General features: G+C 43.9%; 1 protein-coding gene across 1 annotated transcript; it reads right to left on the bottom strand.

The window, feature by feature from the left end:
* Positions 1-364: 364 nt before the first annotated feature.
* LOC144511885 (green-sensitive opsin-like) lies at positions 365-19368 on the bottom strand. The gene is made up of 5 exons (XM_078242314.1): positions 19008-19368; positions 17944-18112; positions 6535-6700; positions 2578-2817; positions 365-490 (listed from the first exon to the last, which is right to left on the bottom strand). The coding sequence occupies exons 1-5, from the start codon at positions 19366-19368 to the stop codon at positions 365-367; spliced, it is 1062 nt and encodes a 353-aa protein (XP_078098440.1).
* Between the last annotated feature and the right edge of the window lie 7153 nt (positions 19369-26521).

Here is a 26521-nt window from a genome sequence, read left to right on the forward strand (position 1 = left end):
TGGCTAGAGTCAACCACATAGCTTAGAACTCAAGGCAGGTAGGCCAGACCAGTAAAGGTAGCAGGTTTCCTTTCCCCAGAGATGTCAATAAACTAGTTGGGATTTAATCAATAATCATCAGTTTCCATGGTCATCTTTCTTCTGAAGCTTGCAAGTTATTAGATTTATTGAAATCAATTTTGCATCTTGTCAAAGTTGGATTTAAACTTGGCCTTTGAGTGCAGATCCAGTAACATAATGAAGTTCATCTCCTGCTTCAGGTCATTTAAATGGCTAAAAGATACCAAAGTCTAAAATGTTTTTAAGTACAGTATAATAATGGCAGTTGTCCGCATATGTCATTTTGACATGACTCATTCTGTCTCTATGCTGGGGAAACCTGATTAGATGACACTGAAGAAACCTCTGTCTTGCTTTGTGATGCTAAAGAGTCATCATCTCCAAATGGATTCTTCCCGCAGCACAAGGTGGTAATCATACAATTCCGGAACTAGAAACAAAATAAATTGGTTTGTTTATCTGGATATCTAAATTTCTGTATTAAATTAATTTTAATTGAATAAACTTTAAATGTAAATTAACTATGTTTATGAAGCAAACTAACACAGTGAAAAGGACAAGCTCAAGAGCAATGCAACAGGGAACCTGTGACAAAGCTGATCTTGTACAGTACAGGTAGGAGGCGGGAGCAGGGATAAAATTAGATGCATTTCCCAATCCAAGTGCTCAGGACTGATATGGGGTGATTGCGGCAAAAGCTAATGGGCCAGCAGTGTCAGGTAGCCAGCTAGGAAATTTATTATTGAGCCAATTGGGAGAGGGATGTCACTGACTGTGGTTTATATCCAATAGTGGCTAGGCATCCTCCTGCAGCTGGAGCCTAGAACCCTGAACCAGGAACTGAACTAGAAATGGCCTACTGACACCAGTCTTGATAGATATGGGGCCATTGTACCTACTCTCCATTATCCCAGCATGGGTTCTCAGGGATCTGATGGCCACAGTCACGGCTGTACGTCATTCTATGGAGGGTTCCTCAGCTGTAGTCATGAGGAATTTTTAACGTTTTACAATCAGAGCCTTCATTTTGAAGTCTTCTGCCTCCTTCAGCGACACCCACCTCTCCTGGTGGAACTTCCAGCCAGACATCGTAGTGAGCCCTCTGATTGGGCTTCACACTTCACTGGTCTGCCCTTAATTGGACAGAGGTCCCAGAGACAGCCACCTCTGGGAAGATCACGAACGATGTCCTGCTCTGGTCACTTCTGGGTCCCTGACCTGGAGTTAAGCTCAACATCTGGGTCCCAGTGATCTCAGCGAAATCCAGCCCAGTGAGTCAGCAAATGGCATGGGAGAAAATAATTCACACAGTATAGGAAAGGCAGCAGGGGGAAGTTTAAAAGCAAACATTTAATTTAACCTACTTGTAACTTAAAAAAGATAAATTGAAAAGCTAAAAGAAAATTAACTTGATTCAATGGATAAAGTTTAATTAAATAAATAAACAAAGGTACTGATGGCACTGCAGATGGTGTGCAGAGAGTGTAACATGTGGGAGTTCGTGGAGAGCATAGTGATCCCAGATAACCAGATCTGTAGTAACTCTGCTCCTTGAGAAATGTCAACTCAAACCCCCCTCCCACCCCCAACTCTCCCCCACCCACCTCCCCAACCTTCAGATTACATTAGGTACAAGTCTGGGAAGTAGTCTAAGATAAGAGGGTGTGACTGTGATTCAGGTAGATAAGACCATAAGACATAGGAGCGGAAGTAAGGCCATTCGGCCCATCGAGTCCACTCCACCATTCAATCATGGTTGATTTCAACTCCATTTACCCGCTCTCTCCCCAGATAGATAAGGGACTCCATTACAGGACTACAGAAGCTTCGATCTTTGCCCTTAATCAAACAGTGACAAGATTCTAACTGCTTGTTTAGATGAGAACAAATTGTGCAGGTTGGATGAGCAAACTGTCCATGGCACCATGACAGGAGGTTCGAATGGAAAATTGAGCAAAGATTTCAATTTAGAAAACTAACACAATTTTGAGTATCACTTGCATCTGAATCGCCACGAGCACCCAAAGCTTCAACTCTTCCGTAAAGTATTATTATTTGTAGAGCTTGTTTCTTCAAGTTTTGTTTTTGCATGTGGTACCCATCTCAAGCTGTATTGCACTCCAGCTGCTTGCCTTAGATTGATCTATCTGTATCATATGCAGATTATACGCACATATTATATATTATGCATGTATATATATGTACATATTAATATGTACATTTATCTGTGTAATATGCAGATGCCTGATGACAATTCTGTCAAACACAAAACAATGTATAGATTTCCAATGTAATTATGTTGGCAACTAAAATGTTTCACTTTTTGTCAAAGCTCCTGTCTGTAATCAAGACAAATATGTTTTAAACCATCTCCTGTTAAGGTCTACAATGGATAATGCCAACAGAATGCTAAGACAGAACCATTAAGAAAGGGGACCATAATACTTGAGGTATTTTTCCTCCCATTAAATAATGTTGGTGCTCCATTCTCGTATGTAAACAGGTTAAAAATTCTACCTGCTTGTTCATTAACACATAGATGATTGGATTATATATTGTTGAACTCTTGGAGAAGAATGCAGGAATTGTCATGAGCGTAGCGGAAAATTCTGCTCCTTGATTCATGAAGATCCAAAATGCAACGCTGGCATATGGTAACCAAGCAGTCATAAAACCAATGACCATTAAAATTACCATGCGGGTGACTTCCTTTTCAGCCTTCTGTGTACTGGCAGACTCCTGTTGCTGAGCTGCAGCCTACAAGAAAACATAGATTTAGAAGGGAACTTAGGGGAAACTAGTCTTGACAGGATTAAGTAACTAAGCTTTGGATGGAACAGTCGTTTAAACTATTGAACTGCTCATATTATTTTCAGACTAATATTTGCAAGTGCAGAATAGTCACGAGTATCTGTTGTTGCAAACCAAAGAAGGAACTTTGAGATATGAAACTAGCTACCTTGTTATTCGTTCCCTAGCTGTGGTCTTGTGTACTAAAAACAAAACTTATTTGTCAAATTATAATTCCTTTTAATAATTTTTAATATTAACCTTTGCCACAATGCATTTTACTATCAAGCTCTCTTGAATCACAGTTACATTTAAACCTTTATTATAATTAATAATGTAAATGATATTTATCTTAGAATTTAGCTGGAACTGTTGTTATTTTCAAGGTCCACAGAATAAGCGATTCTAAATGGAGGGAGACTGCAGGTGAGTGAAATGCAGAGGGATCTAGGTGTTCTAGTGCATAAATCACAAAAAGCTAGCAGGCAGGTCCAACAAGTAGTTAAGAAGGCAAACGGCATTTTGGCCTTTATTGCAAAGGGGTTGGAGTTTAAAAATTGGAAGGTTTTTTGTAATTGTACTGGGTGTTGATGAGGCCTCACCTGGAATACTGCATGTAGTTTTGGCCCCCTTACCTAAAAAAGAATGTAGTAACATTGGAGGCAGTCGAAAGAAGGTTCATCAGGCTAATTCCTGGGATGAGAGGGTTGTTCCATCAAAAGAGGTGAAATAGTCTGGGTCTATAGTTGGAGTTTTGAAGAGTGAGGAGTGACCTTATTCAAACATAAAAGATTCTGAGGGGGCTTGACAGGGTAGGTGATGAGATGTTTTCACTAGTGAGAGTTTTGAACAAGGGGATATAGCTACAAGATGAAGGGCCAGTCATTTAAAACTGAGATGTGTAGAAATTTCTTCTTGCAGAGAGTGGTGAATCTCTGGAATTCTCTGTTCCAAAGGGTGGTGGAGGCCGGACCATTAGAAGTCTTTAAAGTGGAGGTGGATAAATATTTGATAGATCGAGGAAAACGAGTTGAGGCCAGTATAGATCAGAGGCCAGTATAGATCAGCCATGATCATATTGAATGGTGGGACATGCTTGAAGGGCCTGGTGGCCGACTCCTACTTCTATTTCTTGTGTTCAATTAACCACAGAAACAAAGGAAGTTTATACTAAGTCTTAAAACAGAGGCAAGGGGTCATGAGAAATTATCTGGGTCTGGACATGTATGTTTGGGTAAAATGAGAATGTATTGAAGAAAACATGGTTGAATTAATTTTCCATAGTTTTCTATTTTGAAGAATAATTCAGGAGACTTAAGTCTTTGCTAGGATAAATGATTTAACTGGTGAATCGATGTGAAATCAAGACACAGGCCGGAATTCTCCCATCCAGCCCACCATTTGAATTTTAGTGGGCGGGTTGCGGAGAATGTGAAACTCCATTGACAGTCGGGCGGGAATTACCGGCTTTTAGACCAGCGTGGCTGAAAATTCCGCCCACAATTTCCAGCTAAGGAAAAATGGGCTCATATGATTCTCAACTTGTAAGCTGTCGCTTAAATATTGTACTGTGTCGATTCTTGCTTCCACCTGAATAACCATTATAATGTGTTGTCTGCATTGAACAATTGAATTGACAGCCCAGAAGGAACTGCAAACCAGAACAAATCTATGTTCCAGGTTATTGAATTTTGCAATACATTATATTGCAATATGCAGCATTAAGCTATATATGGAGAGAACATGGAGAGATGGTATAAAATGAAGGATAAAATTCCAAAGATAATTTTGGAGCAGAGGGTCCTAGGTGCAAATGTGAATAAATTATTGAAGGTGGTAGGGCAGGTTGAGAGTGTGTTTCTTAAAGTATACAGTATCCTAGGCTTAAGGGTGCCGCAGTTTCAACAGGCTAATGGATATTTGGTCTCTCCGTTAATAATGCATGATAAAGCTTGGCTGAGAGCCCAGACATCTATTAGTCTATTGAAACAGCTGCAGCAAGGGAAAATATTGCTTCATTGACAGCTTTGTGTCATGGATCTAGTTTGCTAAATGTACAATGTTCATTTGTATAACATAATGGTGTCAAGGGCATGCAACCTTGCTATTGATACTTTAAAGGTCTGGATGATTCACACTTTTATAGGGCTACAGTATAAGCAGTTTTTAAAAATAAAGTTATAAGTGAATGACTTTTTGAATGCTTTTTCATACATCCCATTGTTACTGTAGGGTTCATTGGTTCTGTACAGAGTGTAGGGACATGGAGATGCCACACCATAGGTTGGCATGGGAGGATATAAGGGACCATTGAGGGGATGGAGGCATAAACTATATGAGGAGCCATTGGGATGATTGGAGGAGTATAGAGTGGCATGGGTAAGACCTTTTAAACTTACCTTCCAACAGGTTCATCCATACTGCAGTTTGTGACAACTTAGATGGGCCACAAACCACGAGACCTTGAGAAACTGTCCTGACTCCATAAAAATTGTGGCGATCATCACAATGGAGCCAGCTAGGTCAAGAATGCAATGTGCAACCTCATGATCTGCACAAACCTGCAGCCTTAATCTGCACTGATGAGAATTGGGGGCACCGGGAATGAGGCCAGGAATCCCAGAATTTGGTCCTGCCACCACTTTTAAAGGTCCTTACCTTCCGAACTCCACGAAAATCCAGCTCATAAAGTTCAAGAACAAGGAGGTTATGTTAAACTTTTAGAAGACACTGATTCGGCCTCAACTGAAGTATTGCTTCCTGTTCTGTTCTGGGCGTCACACTTTAGGAATGATGTGAAGGCATGAGAGAATGTGAAGAAAAGATCAATGAGAATTGTTCCAGGGTGAGGAACATGAGTTACATAGATTAGAGATATTGGGACTGCATTCCTTGGTGAAGGTGGACCAGAGATTTGATGGAGGTATCCAAAATAATGGGAGGTCTGAACAGAGTAGATAAGGAAACATTTTTCCCACTGATGGAAGGATCAAGAACAAGTAGGCACAGGTGGAAGGTAATTGCCAAAAGAAGGAATTGAGACATGAGGAGAAACTTGTTCACACAGCAAGTGGTTAAGAAACGGAATGTACAGCCTGATGACTGTAGTGGAGGCAGGTTCACTTGAAACGTTCAAAAGGAAATTAATTATCTGAAAAGGAAGAACGTGTAGGTCAATGGGGAAAAGGTCTGAGAAGGCACTGAATTGCTCATTCGGAGAACTGGTGCTGAATGGCTTCCTTCGGTGCTGTAACAATTCTGTGATTCTGTGACCAATGCTCTCAAATACTTAAATAAATGCTTGTCATTGGTATTTCATTTCTTTACCTGGATTCACTTTATATATTCACTTTTTACATTTATTCTTGGGCATCACTGGTTAGGGCAGCAATTTTTGCCCATCAATATTTGCCCTTGAGAGAAAGAGTGGTGAATTGCTGCTGTCCATGTGTTGTGGGTACACCCACAGTGCTGCTGAGGAGAATGTTTGGATATACCCTGTACAGAAATGTATTGACCATTTTACTGATTTCACGTGTAATATTTGCAAATTTGCTGTTCAATAGATATGCCTGAGATTTTACTAATTTACATACATTATTAGGTGCCTTTTCAAGCCTGCTTGCTGGAACTCGATAAATAAACTCAAGTAAATTTTACAGTACGTAGAAATGTTCTACTTGCCTCTTTTACTTTACATATCAACCTTCCATACGAAAAGAATATGAGGGCCACTGGAACCAGAAAATAAAAAACAAACATATAAATTACGTAAGACTTATTGTTGTAATGTGGATTCATGGTGTAGTAATCTGGACCACATGAGCACTGAAATCCTTCTGGTATGTACCTGAAATAAAAAACAATTAACAAGTATTCTTTAAAATCTATATCTCATTGAAGACACAACGAATCTCTCACTACTTTCTAACTCCCCCAGATCTGTTGTAAGTTAGTATGGGGCCCATTTTCCTCTGCTTAAGATAATTGGGAAAAATGCAGCGGACAATATTTTCATCTAACGTTACATTAGTTCCCTAGCCCTACACAAACAATGCAGATTTTCAGGTACTCCAGCCAGCAACTGGCCCTGGTATTTTGTGGCAAGTTCATAAGGCCTGTTCCTTCCTGAGTGGAGATGAAGGTTCTGCAGGAAGCCAGCCAATATCCAACTTATTGTGACCCCTGAAAATTGTCCAGAATGGAGGCAAATCATGGTGGAGTTTGAAACTCTAAAACATCGATTAGCACTGAAATTACAACAAATTGGAAAATACTGGTCCTGATCAATATTCGCAACTTGTCAATAAAATTACAAGTTTAGAAATATCAGGGCCAGAATTCTTCCAAAGAAATTTGTCAAATTTGCGTGAAAACTGGAGTAATTCTCACTGGTTTTTTCAGTGGGAGTTCAGAGAAGAATCTCCCACACTCTGTGCACTGCAGAGAACACTGGCATGTATATCATTATAAACACAGTAAGAAGTTTAACAACACCAGGTTAAAGTCCAACAGGTTTATTTGGTAGCAAAAGCCACACAAGCTTTCGAGGCTCTGAGCCCCTTCTTCAGGTGAGTGGGAATTCTGTTCACAAACAGAACTTATAAGAAACAGACTCAATTTACATGAATAATGGTTGGAATGCGAATACTTACAACTAATCCAGTCTTTAAGAAACAAAACAATGGGAGTGGAGAGAGCATCAAGACAGGCTAAAAAGATGTGTATTGTCTCCAGACAAGACAGCCAGTGAAACTCTGCAGGTCAAGCCTGCTTGCTTGCAGAGTCGCGGAGCAGAAACTGATAGCCAGGTTCCGCACACACAAGGACGGCCTCAACCGGGATATTGGGTTTATGTCACACTATTTCACATAAATATTTCTGCTTTTTTCCTCCTGAGTCTTTATCATGCGATCCTAGAATCAGAATTTATGTCACACTATTTGTAACTCCCACAGTTGCGTGGACCTGCAGAGTTTCACTGGCTGTCTTGTCTGGAGACAATACACATCTTTTTAGCCTGTCTTGATGCTCTCTCCACTCCCATTGTTTTGTTTCTTAAAGACTGGATTAGTTGTAAGTATTCGCATTCCAACCATTATTCATGTAAATTGAGTCTGTGTCTTATAAGTTCTGTTTGTGAACAGAATTCCCACTCACCTGAAGAAGGGGCTCAGAGCCTCGAAAGCTTGTGTGGCTTTTGCTACCAAATAAACCTGTTGGACTTTAACCTGGTGTTGTTAAACTTCTTACTGTGTTTACCCCAGTCCAACGCCGGCATCTCCACATTATCATTATAAACCACAGGGTGGGGCCTATTCCCACTGGAGAGGCCGACAGCATAGCGCTGAGGGGGCCACAGCGCATTGCGTCGATCTGCCAGTACTGAGATTGGTGTATGCACAGTGGCCCCGGTCTGTTGGCCTCCTGATTGCTGGCCAGTTAAATCGCTACCCCTGCAATGCCGGCCAACCCCACCCCCCGCAACAGCTGGATGGCTGGCCCCCAACCAGATCGCTGGCCCCCAACCATTCCCAGGCCCAGCCCCAATCCCCATCCTGGCCTGATCTCCAGCACCCCAACTGATACCCTCCCGACAGTTAGCCCCCACACAATGCCAAGCCCCCCACCGCTTCCCCAACCCCCACCCCCCGGAGTCCCGAAATCTCCAGCAGGCTGATTCCCCCACAACTCCCCAGCACCCCCCCCCCCCCCCCCCCCCGTTCCCGATCACTGGTCTCCCCCCTTCCCCACTGATCTTCCACCCCCACCAATTGCCCCACCAGGCCTGCCCCCATCAAGTCCCACCCCAAAAGGCAGCATTCCCTTGGCACTGCCCATGCCCAATGGGCAGTGTCAAGGTGCCCCTTGGGCAATGGCACTTTGTCCCTTGGGTGCCAATGCCCAGGGATCACCGACCCTCTGGGGGTCCCCAATTGTCCCCCTTAACTCCAATGGGGTCAGGCCACTAGTTCCCCATTAGTGGGGGGGGGGCTACTGTAATTCCAGCTGGAGTGAACCACTCTGGCAAGGGTAGAGAGATGCTAGCGGGCCGAGAGAATTCAGTCCCTGGCCCGCTAATTGTAGTTAAAAGATATTTGAATTGTCATTCAAATAATTTCGGCACCTCCGCGCCGATTCCTGGCATGGAGCTGACGCTGCCAGAAATCCAGCGCTGGGAGATGCTATCACAGCGAGAATGCATGCGCAAAACCCACGCATCACCTGCCATGAGAAGGGTTTTTTTAAGCGCGCGAAGTATAAAATGTAGGCTGCAGTATACAGCGGGCAGTGTTGGGAGCAGGCAGTGGAGTGAGTGGGAAGCTGAGTGAAAGCTGTCAGGGCTTTGGTTCACAGGGCTTAGGCAGAAAGGACGAGGCAAGGTAAGTTATTTTTATCCAAACCTATATAGGATAAGGGTAACTACGAGTGATAGGCCAGTTCAGTGCTTCCGGTGTGGGATGTGGGAGTTCCTGGAAACACCTAGCCTCCTGGAGGACCACATTTGCGCCAGGTGCGTGGAACTGCAGCTCCTGAGGGACCGCGTCACGGAACTGGAGATGCAGATTGCTGACCTTGGTCTAGTCAGGGAGAATGAGAGAATAATTGACATGAGTTATTGGGAACTAGTTACACCGGGGCATCGAGAGGAAGACACGTGGGTCACAGTTAGGAGGAATAAAGGTCAGAAGGGTAATGTACCAGAGAGTACTCCAGTGGCTGTCTCTCATAATAGGAAGGGCTCGGCGACAGGTGTGAGAGGGGAGGGGAGTGAGCAATTAGAGGAGGGGTCACCTGTGGTTGTCCCACTCCAAAACAAGTATATTGTTTTGGATAGTGTGGAGGAGGATGACTCTCCAGGGGTAAGCCACAGTGACCAGGTCACTGGCACACAGTCAGGCTCTGTGGCCCGGAAAGGAAAGAGAGGGGTTAGGAGAGCAATAGTGGTGGGGGATGCGTTGGTTAGCAGCACGGACAGGCGATTCTGTGGGTGCGAACGGGACTCCAGGACGGTAGTCTGCCTACCTGGTGCTGGGGTAATGGATGTCACCGAGCGGATAGGAGGCATCTTAAAAGGGGAAGATAAAGAAATGGATGTCATTGTACACATTTGTGCAAATGACGTAGATGGGAAGAGCAGGGGGATCCTACGAGAGCAATTCAGGGAGTTGGGAAATAGACTAAAAAGTAGGACCTCCAGGGTGGCCATCTCTGGGCTGCTCCCAATGCCTCATGCCAGTGAGGCTAAGAATAGGGAGTTAGTACAATTGAATGCTTGGTTAAAGGACTGGTCCAGGTGGGAGGGCTTCATTTTCCTAGATCAATGGGAAGTTTTCAGGAGAGGATGGCACCTGTACAAGAAGGACGGGTCACAACTAAGTTGGAAGGGCACGAATATCCTGGCTGGGAGTTTTGCTAGTGCAGTTCGGGGGGGTTTAAATTAGTATGGCAGGGGGGTGGGGATCAAAATATTAGATCCACAAGTGTAGAGGCTGGGGACGAGCTTGGGGCTGGGACAAGGCTGGCAAAGAAGAAGAGCACTCTGGGGGAGGATGACCTCACTGGGCCTGGAGGTCTGGAGTGCTTATACTTCAATGCAAGGAGCGTAGCAGGTAAGACAGACGAACTTAGGGCCTTAGTGCTCACGAGGAATTTGGATGTAGTTGCGGTGACAGAGACTTGGTTGAAAGAGGGACAGGACTGGCAGCTGAATATTCCGGGGTACAAGTGTTTTAGGCGAGACAGAGGAGGGGCCAAAAGAGGTGGGGGAGTAGCAGTATTAGTTGGAGAGCATATTACAGCGGTGCAGAGGGAGGACAATTCAGAGGGGTCGTGTAACGAGTCACTCTGGGTGGAGCTTAGAAACAGGAAGGGCGCAGTCACTATGTTGGGGGTATACTACAGGCCCCCCGACAGCCCAAGGGAAGTGGAAGAATGGATATATCAGGAGATACTGGATAGGTGCAGGAAAAATAGGGTTGTTGTAGTGGGAGACTTCAATTTCCCGGTATAGACTGGAAATCGCTGAGAGCTGGGACTCTGAATGGGGAGGAATTTGTAAAATGCGTACAGGAGGGTTCGTTGGAACAATATGTAGATAGCCCGACTAGAGAGGGGGCTATACTGGACCTAGTACTGGGGAATGAGCCCGGTCAGGTCTTCAAAGTTTCGGTAGGGGAACATGTAGCAAATAGTGACCACAATTCTGTTAGCTTTAGGATAGTGATGGAAAAGGATGAGTGGTGTCCCAAGGGTAAGGTGTTGGATTGGGGGAAGGCTAACTTTAGTGGGATTAGGCAGAAATTGGTAGCTCTTGATTGGGAGAGGCTGTTTGAGGGTAAATCCACATCTGGCATGTGGGAGTCTTTTAAGGAACAGTTGTTAGGGCTACAGGACAGGCATGTGCCTGTAAAAAAGAATGATAGGAAGGGTAGGATTCGAGAACCGTGGATAACCAGGGAAATTGAGGGACTGGTCAAAAAGAAAAGAGAGGCGTATGTTAGGTCCAGGCAGCTAAAAACAGAGGGAGCTCTGGAGGAGTACAAAGAAAGTAGGAAAGAACTCAAACGGGGAATTAGAAGGGCAAAAAGGGTCACGAAATGTCCTTGGCAGACAGGATTAAGGAGAATCCCAAGGCATTTTATTCATATGTTAGGAACAAAAGGGTTGTCAGGGAAAAAATCGGACCTCTCAGGGACAAAAGTGGGGAATTATGCTTGGAGCCCAAAGAAGTAGGGGAGATCCTAAATGAATACATTGCGTCGGTATTCACAAAGGAGAGGGATGTGTTGACTGGGAGTGTCTCGGAGGGGAGTGTTGAACCGTTGGAGAAAATCTCCATTACAAGGGAGGAAGTGTTAGGTTTGTTAGAGAATATAAAGACTGACAAATCCCCAGGGCCTGATGGAATCTATCCAAGGCTGCTCAGGGAGACGAGAGATGAAATCGCTGGGCCTCTGATGCAAATCTTTGTCTCGTCACTGGACGCAGGTGAGGTCCCAGAGGATTGGAGGATAGCTAATGTGGTCCCGTTATTTAAGAAGGGTAGGAAGGATAACCCGGGTAATTATAGGCCGGTGAGCTTGACGTCCGTGGTGGGGAAATTGTTGGAGAAGATTCTTAGAGATAGGATGTATGCGTATTTAGAAAGGAATAAACTCATTAACGATAGTCAGCATGGTTTTGTGAGAGGGAGGTCATGCCTCACTAACCTGGTGGAGTTTTTTGAAGAAGTGACCAGAATGGTTGATGAAGGAAGAGCCGTGGATGTCGTCTAGATGGACTTTAGTAAAGCGTTTGACAAAGTCCCTCATGGTAGGCTGGTGAAAAAGGTTGGATCTCATGGGATAAAGTGGGAGGTGGCTAGATGGGTGGAGAACTGGCTTGGTCACAGAAGACAGAGGGTGGTAGTGGAAGGGTCTTTTTCCGGCTGGAGGCCTGTGACTAGTGGTGTTCCGCAGGGCTCTGTATTGGGACCTCTGCTGTTTGTGATTTATATAAACGATCTGGAAGAAGGTGTAACTGGGGTGATCAGTAAGTTTGCGGACGACACAAAATTGGCAGGACTTACAGATAGCGAGGAGCATTGTCAGAAGCTACAGAAGGATTAGATAGTCTGGAAATTTGGGCAAAGAAATGGCAGATGGAGTTCAATCCTGATAAATGCGAAGTGATGCATTTTGGTAGAAATAATGTAGGGAGGAGCTATACGATAAATGGCAGAACCATAAAGGGTGTAGATACGCAGAGGGACCTGGGTGTGCAAGTCCACAGATCCTTGAAGGTGACGTCACAGGTGGAGAAGGTGGTGAAGAAGGCATATGGCATGCTTACCTTTATAGGACGGGGCATAGAGTATAAAAGTTGGGGTCTGATGTTGCAGATGTATAGAACGTTGGTTCGGCCGCATTTGGAATACTGCGTCCAGTTCTGGTCGCCACACTACCAGAAGGACGTGGAGGCTTTGGAGAGAGTACAGAGGAGGTTTACCAGGATGTTGCCTGGCAAGGAGGGGCTTAGTTATGAGGAGAGATTGGGTAAACTGGGGTTGTTCTCCCTGGAAAGACGGAGGATGAGGGGAGACTTAATAGAGGTGTATAAAATTATGAAAGGCATAGAACGGTGGGAAGCTTTTCCCCAGGTTGGTGGTGACGTTCATGAGGGGTCATAGGTTCAAGGTGAGGGGGGGCGGGGGGGGGGGGGAGGTTTAACACAGATATCAGAAGGACATATTTTACACAGGGGGTGGTGGGGGCCTGGAATGCGCTGCCAGGCAAGGTGGTGGAGGCAGACACACTGGGAACGTTTAAGACTTATCTAGATAGCCATATGAACGGAGTGGGAATGGAGGGATACAAAAGAATGGTCTAGTTTGGACCAGGGAGCGGCACAGGCTTGGAGGGCCGAAGGGCCTGTTCCTGTGCTGTATTGTTCTTTGTTCTTTGAGATTCTCCCAGCCCTCTGCTAAAAGATTATCTAGCGGGATGGGAGATTCCCCCCCCACCACTCCACCACTCCACCACTCCACCACCCCCCCGCCCCCCAGATTTCTCATCATCAACTTGTGAGAATCGAACCAAAAGGAGTTGCAGCACAGCTTCTAATAAGGTCAAAGTTTAAAAAGTTTATTTTGTTACTGTCACAAACAGGCTTACATTAACACTGCAATGAAGTTACTGTGAAAATCCACGAATCACCACACTCTGGCACCTGTTCAGGTAAAGGAGAACTTAGCATGGCCAATCCACCTAACCAGCATGTCTTTCAGACTGTGGGAGGAAACTGGAGCACCCGACACTGGGAGAACATGTAGACTCCGCACCAGTTATAGAATCAGCATTGGGCCTCTCGCAAGGTGTTAAGGATCTTTGATCCAGAAGCAGTACTGTAAGGAAAATTTATAATTTCTTTAAAATGCTGGTGGAATCAGTAATAATTTTAAGAATATCTGGAAAGAACTTTCAATAGTTTGCATCAATTGTAATGGGATCAACTCTATCTTTCTTGGATAATAAGAAATACTGATTCAAGGTGAACCTTGACCCAGTACTATGATAACCCCCAGAACTTGCTTGGGGAATCATTGATTGACCTCCCTGCAGGACTCATTGAATACGAGCTCCCTGGGGATTGATAATTAACTCACTAGGTGAAGCTCCTGTTCCAGCGCACTGTGTAAAGTAGGCCCCTGAGTGGGACCATTATTGTATTGTCCCAGTTGGGACCTGTTTGTGTTCACCACAAGCCTGTGGTTTTGCTTTATTTTGTGCAATAAAACATAGTTCCTTTACAACTTATTCCTGAAATTATTATAAGAACAAAGAAGAACAAAGAACAATACAGCACAGGAACAGGCCCTTCGGCCCTCCAAGCCCGTGCCGCTCCCTGGTCCAAACTAGACCATTCTTTTGTATCCCTCCATTCCCACTCCGTTCATATGGCTATCTAGATAAGTCTTAAACGTTCCCAGTGTGTCCGCCTCCACCACCTTGCCTGGCAGCGCATTCCAGGCCCCCACCACCCCCTGTGTAAAATATGTCCTTCTGATATCTGTGTTAAACCTCCCCCCCTTCACCTTGAACCTATGACCCCTCGTGAACGTCACCACCGACCTGGGGAAAAGCTTCCCACCGTTCACCCTATCTATGCCTTTCATAATTTTATACACCTCTATTAAGTCTCCCCTCATCCTCCGTCTTTCCAGAGAGAACAACCCCAGTTTACCCAATCTCTCCTCATAACTAAGCCCCTCCTTGCCAGGCAACATCCTGGTAAACCTCCTCTGTACTCTCTCCAAAGCCTCCACGTCCTTCTGGTAGTGTGGCGACCAGAACTGGACGCAGTATTCCAAATGCGGCCGAACCAACGTTCTATACATCTGCAACATCAGACCCCAACTTTTATACTCTATGCCCCGTCCTATAAAGGTAAGCATGCCATATGCCTTCTTCACCACCTTCTCCACCTGTGACGTCACCTTCAAGGATCTGTGGACTTGCACACCCAGGTCCCTCTGCGTATCTACACCCTTTATGGTTCTGCCATTTATCGTATAGCTCCTCCCTACATTATTTCTACCAAAATGCATCACTTCGCATTTATCAGGATTGAACTCCATCTGCCATTTCTTTGCCCAAATTTCCAGCCTAAGTATCAACAAGAAGGAAGTTAAGATACAGATGTTATGTGGCCAGAAACAAGAGGGACTTGCAGACATGAGGGAGAGCTACAAGCAGAGGAGCTGGAGAGTGAAAGCCATCAGCACACAGATGCAGACACAATGAGAAAACAGAAAGAGACAGCAAGAAGAACGCAGGGAATTCTTGTAAGGAAAAGTGGTCATCTTTATGTTTGGCTAGGAAAGGAGACAGGAGCTCTTGGGAACAGTGCGTCAATTAGCTAAAAAGGTTCAAAGCCTGGATGGAAATCTTTATGAATAGCTCAGAGATGCAAAAGAGCTGGGTATTTTCCCAGAAACATAAAACCATGAACTGGGGTTTTAACTCGTAGGTTGGTTGAAAAGGTACTCTAGCAGTCTATACCACGAGAACAGTTGTGACCCAAGGGAGAGAGGGTTCATAGAAGTGTGCCTTGCTGATGATAATCGTGCCTGCGAACCACAAAGGGGAAAACTGTTGTCAGATAGGATTCCTGGCCTACACTGTGTGAACAAAGAACAGCATATTTGGAACTGTGTAGGTATGTAGTGCCACATTTTTGTGGGGCATGAAGAAGGCATTTGTGGTTGCATAAGACTTTTCTTTGTTGTATGAACTATTTAAAGTGAAATTTACCTTTTCATCTGAAGTAGAGTTTGCCTGTTAATTCATGTTGATTCAGATTTGTGTTAAAAGTAAAAGTTGCAAAAAGTGAAATCTTGTTGGTAATTTCTCCTTTGGGGTCTCATTTGGTAAATTTAGTTATTTTCGTTTATAATCCTCTGATGGGGATTGTGACACAGGACATCAAACAACATCTGGTGTTAGTTAAACTTGTCCTTGCACATTGGATTGTTAAAATTTTTGCAAAGTAATGAGATCATTACATGGTGGCACAGTGGTTAGCACTGCTGCCTCAAAGTGCCAGGGACCCGGGTTCAATTCCAACCTCGGGTGTTTGCACATTCTCCCTCGTTTCTGCGTGAGTTTCCTCCGGGTGCTCTGATTTCCTCCCACCGTCCAAAGATGTGCAGGTTAGGTTGATTGGCCATGCTAAATTGCCCCTTAATGTCAGGGGGATTAGCAGGGTAAATATGTGGGGTTGCTGGGTGGGATTTTTAGATGGGTGGCACAGTGGTTAGCACTGCTGCCTCACAGTGCCAGGGATCCAGGATCGATTCCTGGCTTGGGTCACTGTCTGTGTGGAGTTTGCACATTCTCCTCGTATCTGCGTGAGTTTCTTCCGGGTGCTCCGGTTTCCTCCCACAGTCCATGCTAAATTGACCCTTTGTGTCAGGGGGACTGGCAGGGTAAATATGTGGGGTTATGGAGATAGGTACTGGGTGGGACTGTGGTTGGTGCAGACTCGATGGGCCGAATGCTGTCCTTCTGCACTGTAGGGTTCATATGTTTCTATGTTTCTAAAGTGCGAGCTCATAATACCATATCAAAAGAAAGTGGGTATTTGGGACCTGAGTGAATAGAGCAAGTAACTGTGTACCTCTGTAACTAATTAGATTCTGTGATTTTGAAAGTAACAGTACAATGATGGAGAAAGAAGTATAAATTAGTGTATGAATTCAATCTCAAACCAGTTACAGAAAGAGAAATAAGAGAGAAAAAAAATCTTCAGCAATTAAAATCCAAAGGAACTAGACTCTACAAGCTTAATAATTGATTTTCAGAGCTAGAACATTGTTTGGCAATAATTAACACATAGGATATGTTGTAATTATTAAAAGCAAGTAAATATTAACAGGATTCTTAGACCAGAATGAACAAGACCTAAATTTCTGTGGTGTTTAGCTCGTACTGTTGCACTGTTACTTTCAAAATCTCTGAATCTAATTAGTTACACACAGTTACTTGCTCTATTCACTCATGTCCCAGATGCCCACTTTCCTTTGATATGATGTTATCAGCTCGCACTTTCAGCAATTTGCTTTGCAAAACCTTTTAAAATCCAAATGTGCAAAGAAAAGTTTAACTAACACCAGATGTTGTTCGATGTTCTGATACAATCCCCGTCATCAACGAAAATAACTTGTGATTCAATGCGTTTCTATGATGAACTAGCCTTTGAGGTCGCATTCCCACGAAGCTAACATAATGGTAGTACATCTCAATGTCACTTTGAAGTGCATCTGTCCCACACCTGAAGTTGCTATACCATTGGCACAATGGTTAGCTTGCTGCCTTCGATTCCCGGCGTGAGTGACTGTGTGGCATTTGCATGTTCTCCCTGTGTCTGCGTGGGTTTTCTCTGAGCGCTCCAGTTTCCTCCCACAGTCCGAAAGACGTGCTGGTCAGGAGCATAGGCCAGGCTAGATTCTCCCTCAGTGTACGCGAACAGGTGCCAGAGAGTGGCGACTAGGGGATTTTCACAGTACCTTCATTGCTGTGTTAATGTAAGCCTACTTATGACAATAATAAATAAACTTTAAACTTTAAAACTTGTGCATGAGCATCATTAGCTTCACCCTATTGTAACAAGAAAATCTTAATATACAACTTCCTAACTTAATATAGGTGCACCCGCACCACGAGTATAGGACTTCAACTTCATGATGGCTTCTTACTTCCATTTGTACATTTACAGTGAATTTTCAGAATCAGAACCTGGACCTCAAGTAAGACAGAATGAGGTTCCTTGAAGGAGTTAATTTTATTCTGCTTGGGATTGACATCCCATGGAGTGTGGTGTGAATCCAAGATTAGAAAGTGGGCTCAACTCTTTCCTATTATAGAATAATTGAAGTCTACTTGCAACAATCAACCAGAAAGGCAAGCAATGTAAACCCGGTTCTTAGACCACAATATATCCTTAACATTGGAGGTGAACTTGTGAGCAGATCTTAATTCCTAAACCCTGGTTACACGTGAAAATCTAAGAGAGTGGAACATTTGTTAGGTTGTTTTTAGATCACCTTCTTACCTGGACCAACCAACCAGAGGAGGACCGGCACAGGCAAGTGCCAGGATCCAAGTGCTGCCAATTCCAGTAAAGGCATGAGTGGCTCCGAACCTGAAATTCCCCATAGGTTTGCAGACCACAATGTACCGTTCTATAGCCAAGACCACCAGAGACCAAAGGGCGACTTCGCCTGTAGAAAGACAGAAATGTAAAATGGATGGGAGATACTAGGAATTCCTCAGGGAGTTTCTCAAATTGAAAATAATTCCGGCAAGCACAAAAGCGGTTAACTGCAAGAAAATCTAGATTCAGTTCTTGCATTGTGTGGAGTTTGCACATTCTCCCTGTGTCTGTGTGGGTTGCCTCTGGGTCTCCGGTTTCCTCCCACATTCCAAAGATGTACAGGTTAGGTGGATTGGCCGTACTAATTTACCCCTTAGTGTCAGGGGGACTAGCAGGGCAAATATGTGGGGTTATGGGGATTTGGCTTGGGTGGGATTGTTGTCGGTGCTGGCCCAATGGGCTGAATGGCCTCCTTCTGCACTGTAGGGATTCTATGATTTGTTAATAATTCATATTTTAAGGATATTGGGTAACTGAAGCACCGAAACGAGCTGAACCAGGCACTGGCTGCCCTGCTGGGGGGGGGAAGATCTACATGCAACACTGACCCCGGAGGGTGACACAGCCCCAGCCGGTTTTGTCAACCATGCAGTTGGTGAGGGGAGAGGGTCTCTCCGACCTATTGCTGTTAATTGTCATAACTACACCATAACTACACAAGGGCAACAGACAGATGAAAACACCAGCACCTGGAGGTTCCCCTCCAAGTCACTCACCTTCCTGACTTGGAGATGTATTGGTTCCTTCACTGTCACTGGGTCAAAATCCTGGAGGTCTCTCCCTAACAGCGCTGTGGGTATACCTACACTCCAGGGACTGCAGCAGTTCAAGAAGGCAGCTCACAACCACCTTCCAAGGGCAACTAGGGATGGGCAATAAATGCTGGTATAGCCAGCGACACCTACATCTCCTAAATGAATTTTTAAAGAATCACATCCCAATTTTGGCCGCGTTGCACTCACCGCCTAGAGTGGCGAAGAAGCCCTCTACCGCACAGCCAATCGGTCCAAATACGAAGTAGCCATGCAAGGCCGTGTAAAACGTGACCACAAACCCAAAGAGCATCACAAACAGATTGGCCACCGCCAGGTTCACTAAAATGTAATTGAGAGGCTGTCTTAGTTTCTTGTGCTTGAAAGTGACCACCAGAGTCAAAACATTGATGGGCAGCCCGATGACCATCAGCAGAAATACGTAAGCCGCAATGATGGAGAACTTCCAGGGTTCGGCCAGGTAATACTGAGGGAACTCATAAGGACTGCGAACGATCCCAGTCTTGTTGGAAAACGGGATGTAAAAGTTTTCCCCTTCTGTGCCGTTCATCTTAAACCGAAATTACTAACAGAAAATGTATTCAATTGCAGAAATTCTCAGCCAATGGGAAAGTTGACAGAGAAAAGCAACACTCACAACCGCTTCCACTAATTCACCACTTTATACGCTTTTTAAGTCGTGCCAAGGATTGGGGGCAAAGGCATAACGATTTAACGGAATTGACAATCTTAAGTACGATTAAAGAAGATAGTGGTTTGCCAAAACCTGTTGTAAAGCTCTTTAAGACTTTTCGTCACTGTGGATTTCGATTGACGTGCATGTGGAGTGATTTAATTAACACATTGAGATAGATTTTGTATATTTTTTCAGCCGTAGATGTTTGGTAGTGTTAATGGAAACTTGTTAGCCGAAAGGGTGACGGGTCAAGATTTCACGTTTTTAAAGAACGCTTATTGCGTCAATACCAAAGACAACACAAATTAAATAAATTGCATTTTCTTTTCATGGTCAGCTTATACTTTCTCCAATGATCCAGAGTCCGAAAGATCTGAACCCATCGCTTCACTTCTCTCTGAGCTCCTATGTGGGTTTGCAAATAATGGTTTGCTGTCACTTAGGTGTTTGTGGATTAACTGTAATTATTAGCTAAAACAACTACTTCACTTTTAGTGAAAACTTAGCTGTCTTCTATATGGGACTTGATTCCTAAAGGAACTGTTTTTAAATCCCTCTGTTTACAAAACCTCTGACATATTCAAAATTCTGTTCAAATTACATTGAACTATACCATCGATCACAAATCATTTTATTTTTCTTTAGCAAGTTCCACAAAAGTCTGATATTGTTTCTCCTTCAATTTTTTTAAATTCTTGGCACAGTGGTTAGCATTGCTGCCTCACAGTGCCAGGGACCCAGGTTTGATTCCTGGCTTGGGTCACTGTCTGTATGGAGTCTGCACATTCCCCCATGTTTCTGTGGGTTTCCTCCAGGTGCTCTGGTTTCTTCTCGCAGTCCAAAGATATGTGGGTTAGGTGGATTGGCCATGCTAAATTGCCCCTTTAATGTCAGGGGCAATTAGAGTGCAAACTCTACACAGTCACCTGAGGCCGGAATTGAATCTGAGTCCCTGGCGCTGTGAGGCAGCAGTGCTAACCATTGTGCTACCGTGACTATAACTGTAAATATGAATTAAGATTCACCCTAATTAAGCAACTATAATAGATCCGCATGACTTAGTACAGCTGATTTATAATAAACCAACACCTCATTCACTTTGTTTACTGGTGCTTCTTACAGTTTGAGCAAGAGAGGCTAGTCAACTAAAACAGTCCAAGTACTTCCCCAATTGGGTCAAGTTCTATCCAAGCCATAGAGTGCACATATTTCCTTTTTTTGGTTCCAATATGCATAATATCTTTCATTTGACTGTATTGAACTTCGTTAGCCACTTGTCACCAGGTACAAACTTTGTCAAACTTTTTGTAAAATGGTGGCTTCTCTGTAAAGTCTTGGCTGCTTAATGTGACCACCTGACTTCTGAATCATTTGCAAATTTAACTACCTTTGACTGAAGTGTGACTCTGTCAATTATGTCTACCAGGAGTAGGAGGGATAGCAGTGGAACTTATTACCGTCGCTCATTGTGACGACAGTCCCCTTGCAACAAATTGCTGTTTAATTTAGCATAATCTGGTAGATTCAAATATTGATGGTAAACTTTATGCATGCAACTAATTTAATCTGAGAATCTACAGAAAGGTTTTGAAGCATAGAGTTTTTAGATAAATTTTAAGCAAGCATTTGCTTGCTGATAAGTAACGGTGGCGTGTTATTTCATGGATATTATTGAAGTATTATCGTTATTGCGTTTTTTACTTTTGTTAAAATAACTTGTACAGACTGTGGCGCAGAATGGGAGGGTTTGGGGTCAGTTTTTAACCAATAATTTGCAGAATTCAATGCAAAAGCATGTTAGTACCACGATTTCAAAAGGTATAACATTGCATGGATGGAATTTTCAGCCACTATTTGAATCTTACAGTATTAGATTAAAGGAAACAGCAAACAGTTGCAAAGGGACTGAAACCACAGTGAAAGAAAACTTCTGGAGCGTTCCATTTATTATGCTGGGATCCCTCCTATTCCTGACATACATAATTGATGTGGTGTTGTACTTCAATCCAAGGTGGGTAAATTGGAAAATGGTATAGAAATAGGCTGGTCAGACAAAGCAGCCCAGATTTTAGAGTTTGACTGCGTTTGCACCTGGGTGGATCAGTGGCAAAGCTCAATACAAATAAATGAAAGGTCTATTGGAACTAAAAATAAGAGATGTGCATTCTATAGCTAGGATAGAACCCACTAAGAGGGAAGTTGAAAGTGTTTGAGGGGTTATTAGTTGACTCGTCATCATGTTCAAATAGTGTGAGGCACCTATACACAGTGAATGAGGTGTTGGCTTATTTTATTGAATTGACTGTATTCTGAAATTGTGCAGAAATATTGTGGCGGAATTCTCCCAAGCTCTCGCCAGTGTGTTTAATGGTGGGTGTGGGGGAGAAATTGGTGGGATTCCTAGAAAATGGTTTCACGCCAGTGTGAATTTACAGTAGGATTTTCCGCTGGTGCCTGTCATGGCACGTCGACCTGCCAAATCCCATTGTAAATTCACACCGGCATGAACTTCATTTACATCTAATTAATACCGTGAAACACCACAGCTGAGGGGCGAGGTTTTCTGCAAATGCACCTTTCGGATAAGGGTCCTGGAGGGGGTCTGTCTTCCAGCCTCAGAGTCTCCCAGAGATGCATCTTCATTTTCAGGAGGTCCAACTTCGATGGTGGCTCAGTGATGTTGGACACCTTTTCAAATAGGCATCCAGACATCAAGGTGGACCATGTGCCTTCCAACCCAGCCCCCTTACTGAATATGGCGCGAAACATCCAGGTGTTTTTAGGATCAGAAGATTTGGCACGTTGTCCCACCGGCCGCTGCAGTAGAAAACACACCACATTTCTGCCCCTGTCACGGCACTTAGCATCAAAATGGGAGAATTTTTCCCAATGTTTCTAAATCACTGTGCGCTTTGATTCATGGTTACAATTCCAGATACCATCAGAAAAAGTGCATTCATTTCAGTAACAGCATTATGTTCTATAAACTTGTACTGAGAAGCAGGCCTGTTTTCTTTGTCTTTGGATCACCAAAGCTCACTGAGGAGAAATAATTCTCAGTACTTAGCAATAATGGCATTACAGTTGTCTGTCTCAAACTAAGTCGAATTAACATATCACCCCATAGGATGATAAGGATTTTGCTTCACATTATGTTTGTTGGCCAATTTTACGGGGAGTAAGCTACAATCAGTTGATAATGTACAACTTAGAACAAACTAGATGGTGATTTTAACAGACTATTTGCTTGAGTGACGAGGCTTTATCCTCTAAGCTGATTCACATTCTCTCTTCTAAGCAGGATTAGATTTAAAGACAATGAGGAGTTTCAATCAACAGTAAGTGGTATAAGTCACCAACCACAGTACCAAGGATAAGCCAGAGTAATGTTAAACTAAAGATAGCAAACTTTGAGATGAACAACAACCGGAATCAATTATTTATGAATAGACTTCCACACAGTAGAATGCTGAAGAGTGATTTCCGAGAGATTCCCCAGCAGGAAGATGGACAGATTAGCGACATTGTGTTGACTCCACTGTTCTTTGAATAGTGCCATGGGATCTTTTACATGCTTCTGAGAGAGCAAGCAATCTGTTCATGCAAAATAGGGCAACCAAACAATTCAGCAGTGCCTCAGTATTGCAATGAAGTGTCCGCCTAAGTCTCTGGTGAAGCATGAACTTACAATTGCCTGATTCATAGGTGAGAATGGTACCATTATACGATGGTGAACAAGGAAAATCACAAAATATAAATAGAGATGATTTAGTAAATATTTTCAACCATAGCTACATCAAGTTTTGTCACTTAAGGGCCTTTGTCTGCCCCAGCCTCAACTTCTAGGCAGGCGAGAGCGGGTGCAAGCAGAGGAAGAAAGAAAACATCTCTCCATCTTGGGCAGGAATTGGGGGATGGGAACTCAATCTGAAGTCCCCTTCAAATTTGGGGCGCCCAACCTTCTGGGACCTTGAAGCTCTGGTTTTCCTTCCCTCCCTCCATCCCTCCCTCCATCCCTCCTTCCATGTTGCAATTGCCACCCCTACCCCTTCCGGGCTGGCAGGTCATCCTCTACGCTACTTCCCCAGGACCCCTGGGGCTCACCTTGAGAATGGTCCCGTGACTTTGTTCCCAACAGAGCACCGAAGAGACTTCTCTGGCCACTAGAGTGTTATGCCTGGATGGATTGGAGAGCTGTTGGCCAATCAGACTGGGACACCCTTCCAAGGGTGGACAGACTGGGTTCACTGCCGATCAATGCTCAGCGAGCTTCTGAGAATCTGTGGGAGCACGTTACACGTCAATTCTCAGAATGCTAGCTATGCTTAAAATTCTACTCTTTGACACTGTGCAATTGTTTCAGTTACAGTGCACAGGCCAAGTCAGTGTTAATTCAAAGAAATATATTATTCTCGCATTCTGTATATATTTTGAATTTGTTACCAAATATTTGGCATTCCTAATTTATCCCATTGGTAGATCCTAGGAACAAAAAATCTAAAACGGAGATTGTAACAACACTTCTAATAACTCCTGAAATAAGCATCTCCACTAGCCCATATGTATCTGATTGTACAGTATAAAACACTCTTAGTAAAGTAAATATTTCTGCTTTAAAATTTGGTCTGGTTGGTAAATGCAATAACCAAATGAGACACTAATACGATTATAACACCTTAATTTGATTTAAGAAATTAGTTCCTGAAATAAATGCATTTTAGCAGGCTTTTCTTAAGCATCTTGGAAAGACTTGCGTGAATCTTTTCTAATTCCTTTGATACCCTGTACTTTCTGGATTTGCACACATCACGAATGAAGGATAATGAAATGTTACTTTGACATCCTGTTGCAAGCTTAAATTAAATAAAAATTAGCAGCTATTTGCTTATCTTTCCTTCTTTAGGTTTTGGAAGTAACTTTTTCTTTCTTGAAGTTCAATTTTTGTCTATTTAACTTTAATTTGTCTATTTTTTTGATGCACATTTGATTTCAATTTTCTGTCTACAGTGCTCATACAGTTTTAGAAGTGAGTTCATTCAACATTTTCTTAATTAAAAAATTAACCATTAAACAGCCTATATCATAGTTTCGTGGACCTTGTGACACGGATTCTTAAGGTGAAGAAGTTACATAGGAATGTAATGCCCATGAACTATTGGGCTCCAATCAGTGGCACACTCATGCATTGCAATGCTGACTAAATTGACTCATCGAGGAAGGGTCAGAGAGCTAATTCAGCAACTGAATTCCCCTTGTGGCAGGCGAGGCACACCTGATGCATGTGAAGACTGTGATTTTCAGTCAGCTTCATCCTTACAGAGCACCCTCATTCTCCCAGCTCTCATGGGCTGAAGATTAAACAAGTCTTCCAACTTGAACAGCCAGCCCTGACAGTCTGGCTTCCATAACCAGTGACCTTGAAACTTCAGGCAGCTCATGCCCTCGGGCTTCAAGATACAGCTCGAGTGTGGGGGTTCTTACTGCACTCATCCTCCACCACTTTTGAGGATCTGGCATCTCAAGGGACCTCACAGTCGCCCCCTGTGCTGACCCTGTTGATTCACATGCCCCCATCCACTTTCCGGCTGTCACTCTCGAAGGCAATCCCACAGTGGTGATATTGCCACAAGCCAGCAAGGAGGAAATGGGAAGTGCTACCTGCAAACTAGCTGCCAGATCCCTTTAAACCTAGAGGCTCACAGTCAAGAAGAGCACTAAGGTCTGCGAGTGACTCCACCCCCTGAGATTTCGAGACTGAACGCCCCCCCCCCCCGCCGCGCCACCAGCTTCGAGTTCATTTACCTGGGTCCCCTCCATGCTCTCTGGTGCCTCCTGTGCAATTGGCACCCTGAAGAGTGATGTTGACCTGAGCACTCATCTCCAATATCTCCTTTGGCTTGGTGGTCCAAGGCTACAAGAGCAGGTCAGAGGCTAGGAATACTGTGGTGAGTAACTCATCTCCTGACTCCCCAAATCCTATCCACACAAGGCACAAGTCAGGAGTTTGATGGAATACTCCCCACTTGCCTGGATGGGCACAACTCCAACAACTCTCAAGAAGCTTGACACCATCCAGGACAAAGCAGCCTGCTTGATTGGCACCACATCTACAAACATCCACTCCCCTCCACCACCGACACTCAGTAGCAGCAGCATGTACTATCTACAAGATGCACTGCAGCAATTTACCAAAGATCCTTAGGCAGCACCTGCCAAACCCACGACCACTTCCATCTAGAAGGACGAGGGCAACAGATACATGGGAACACCACCACCTGCAAGTTCCTCTCCAAGCCACTCACCATCCTGACTTGCAAATATATAGCTGTTCCTTCGCAGTCGCTGGGTCAAAATCCTGGAATTCCCTCCCTAACAGCATTGTGGGTCAACCCACAGCACATGGACTGCAGCGATTCAAGAACGCAGCTCACCACCACCTTCTCAAGAGCAACTAGGGATGGGCAATAAATGCTCGCTAGCCAGCGACGTCCATGTCCCATGAATGAATAATCTCATTTTTATAGAGCTGTTGTAAATTGCCCTGGTGTGATGCCATGCCGGCGCCCAACGTATATTCAGTGAGGGGGACAATTCTTGGCGAGAGGGCTCGCTAATGATATGCTAATGCTTTAAAATGTGGTTTACCCACCTTCCATGCTGGGACCATGTTACACCACCTGCGAAGGCCCTGGGAAATCGGGAAACGTGATCTCACCGGCAAGAATCACATTTCCTGATTTGTGCACCCCCATCACTATCCACGCTGATGGCTAAAGTGCGCTGAAAATCGCCCCACTGTGTTTGTCATTTTTCTCATACTTAAGAAAATATTAAGGACCAGATGAAGGTTTGTAATAGAAGTTGGCTTATTAATTTTATGCTATATTATTTCAATTAAATATCAGAATAGAAATTTGTTTGTATTGTGAAGTGTCTTAGATCCTTTAAACAGGCTGTCTTCATGAAAAACATGCACAGCAAATCCATCTTTTTAGTTCTCAAGGAAACCACACCAAAGGCACCATGT

The sequence above is a fragment of the Mustelus asterias genome, chromosome 25 (genome assembly GCF_964213995.1).
Source record: "Mustelus asterias chromosome 25, sMusAst1.hap1.1, whole genome shotgun sequence".
NCBI lineage: Eukaryota > Metazoa > Chordata > Chondrichthyes > Carcharhiniformes > Triakidae > Mustelus > Mustelus asterias.

Coding starts and splice junctions, on each gene's coding strand:
- LOC144511885 (XM_078242314.1), bottom strand. CDS start 19,368: ATGAACGGCACAGAAGGGGAAAACTTTTACATCCCGTTTTCCAACAAG. Junction 18,113..19,007: donor CTTCTTCGCCACTCTAGGCG/GTGAGTGCAACG, acceptor GTCTTTCTACAG/GCGAAGTCGCCCTTTGGTCT. Junction 6,701..17,943: donor CCTCTGGTTGGTTGGTCCAG/GTAAGAAGGTGA, acceptor TTTTTATTTCAG/GTACATACCAGAAGGATTTC.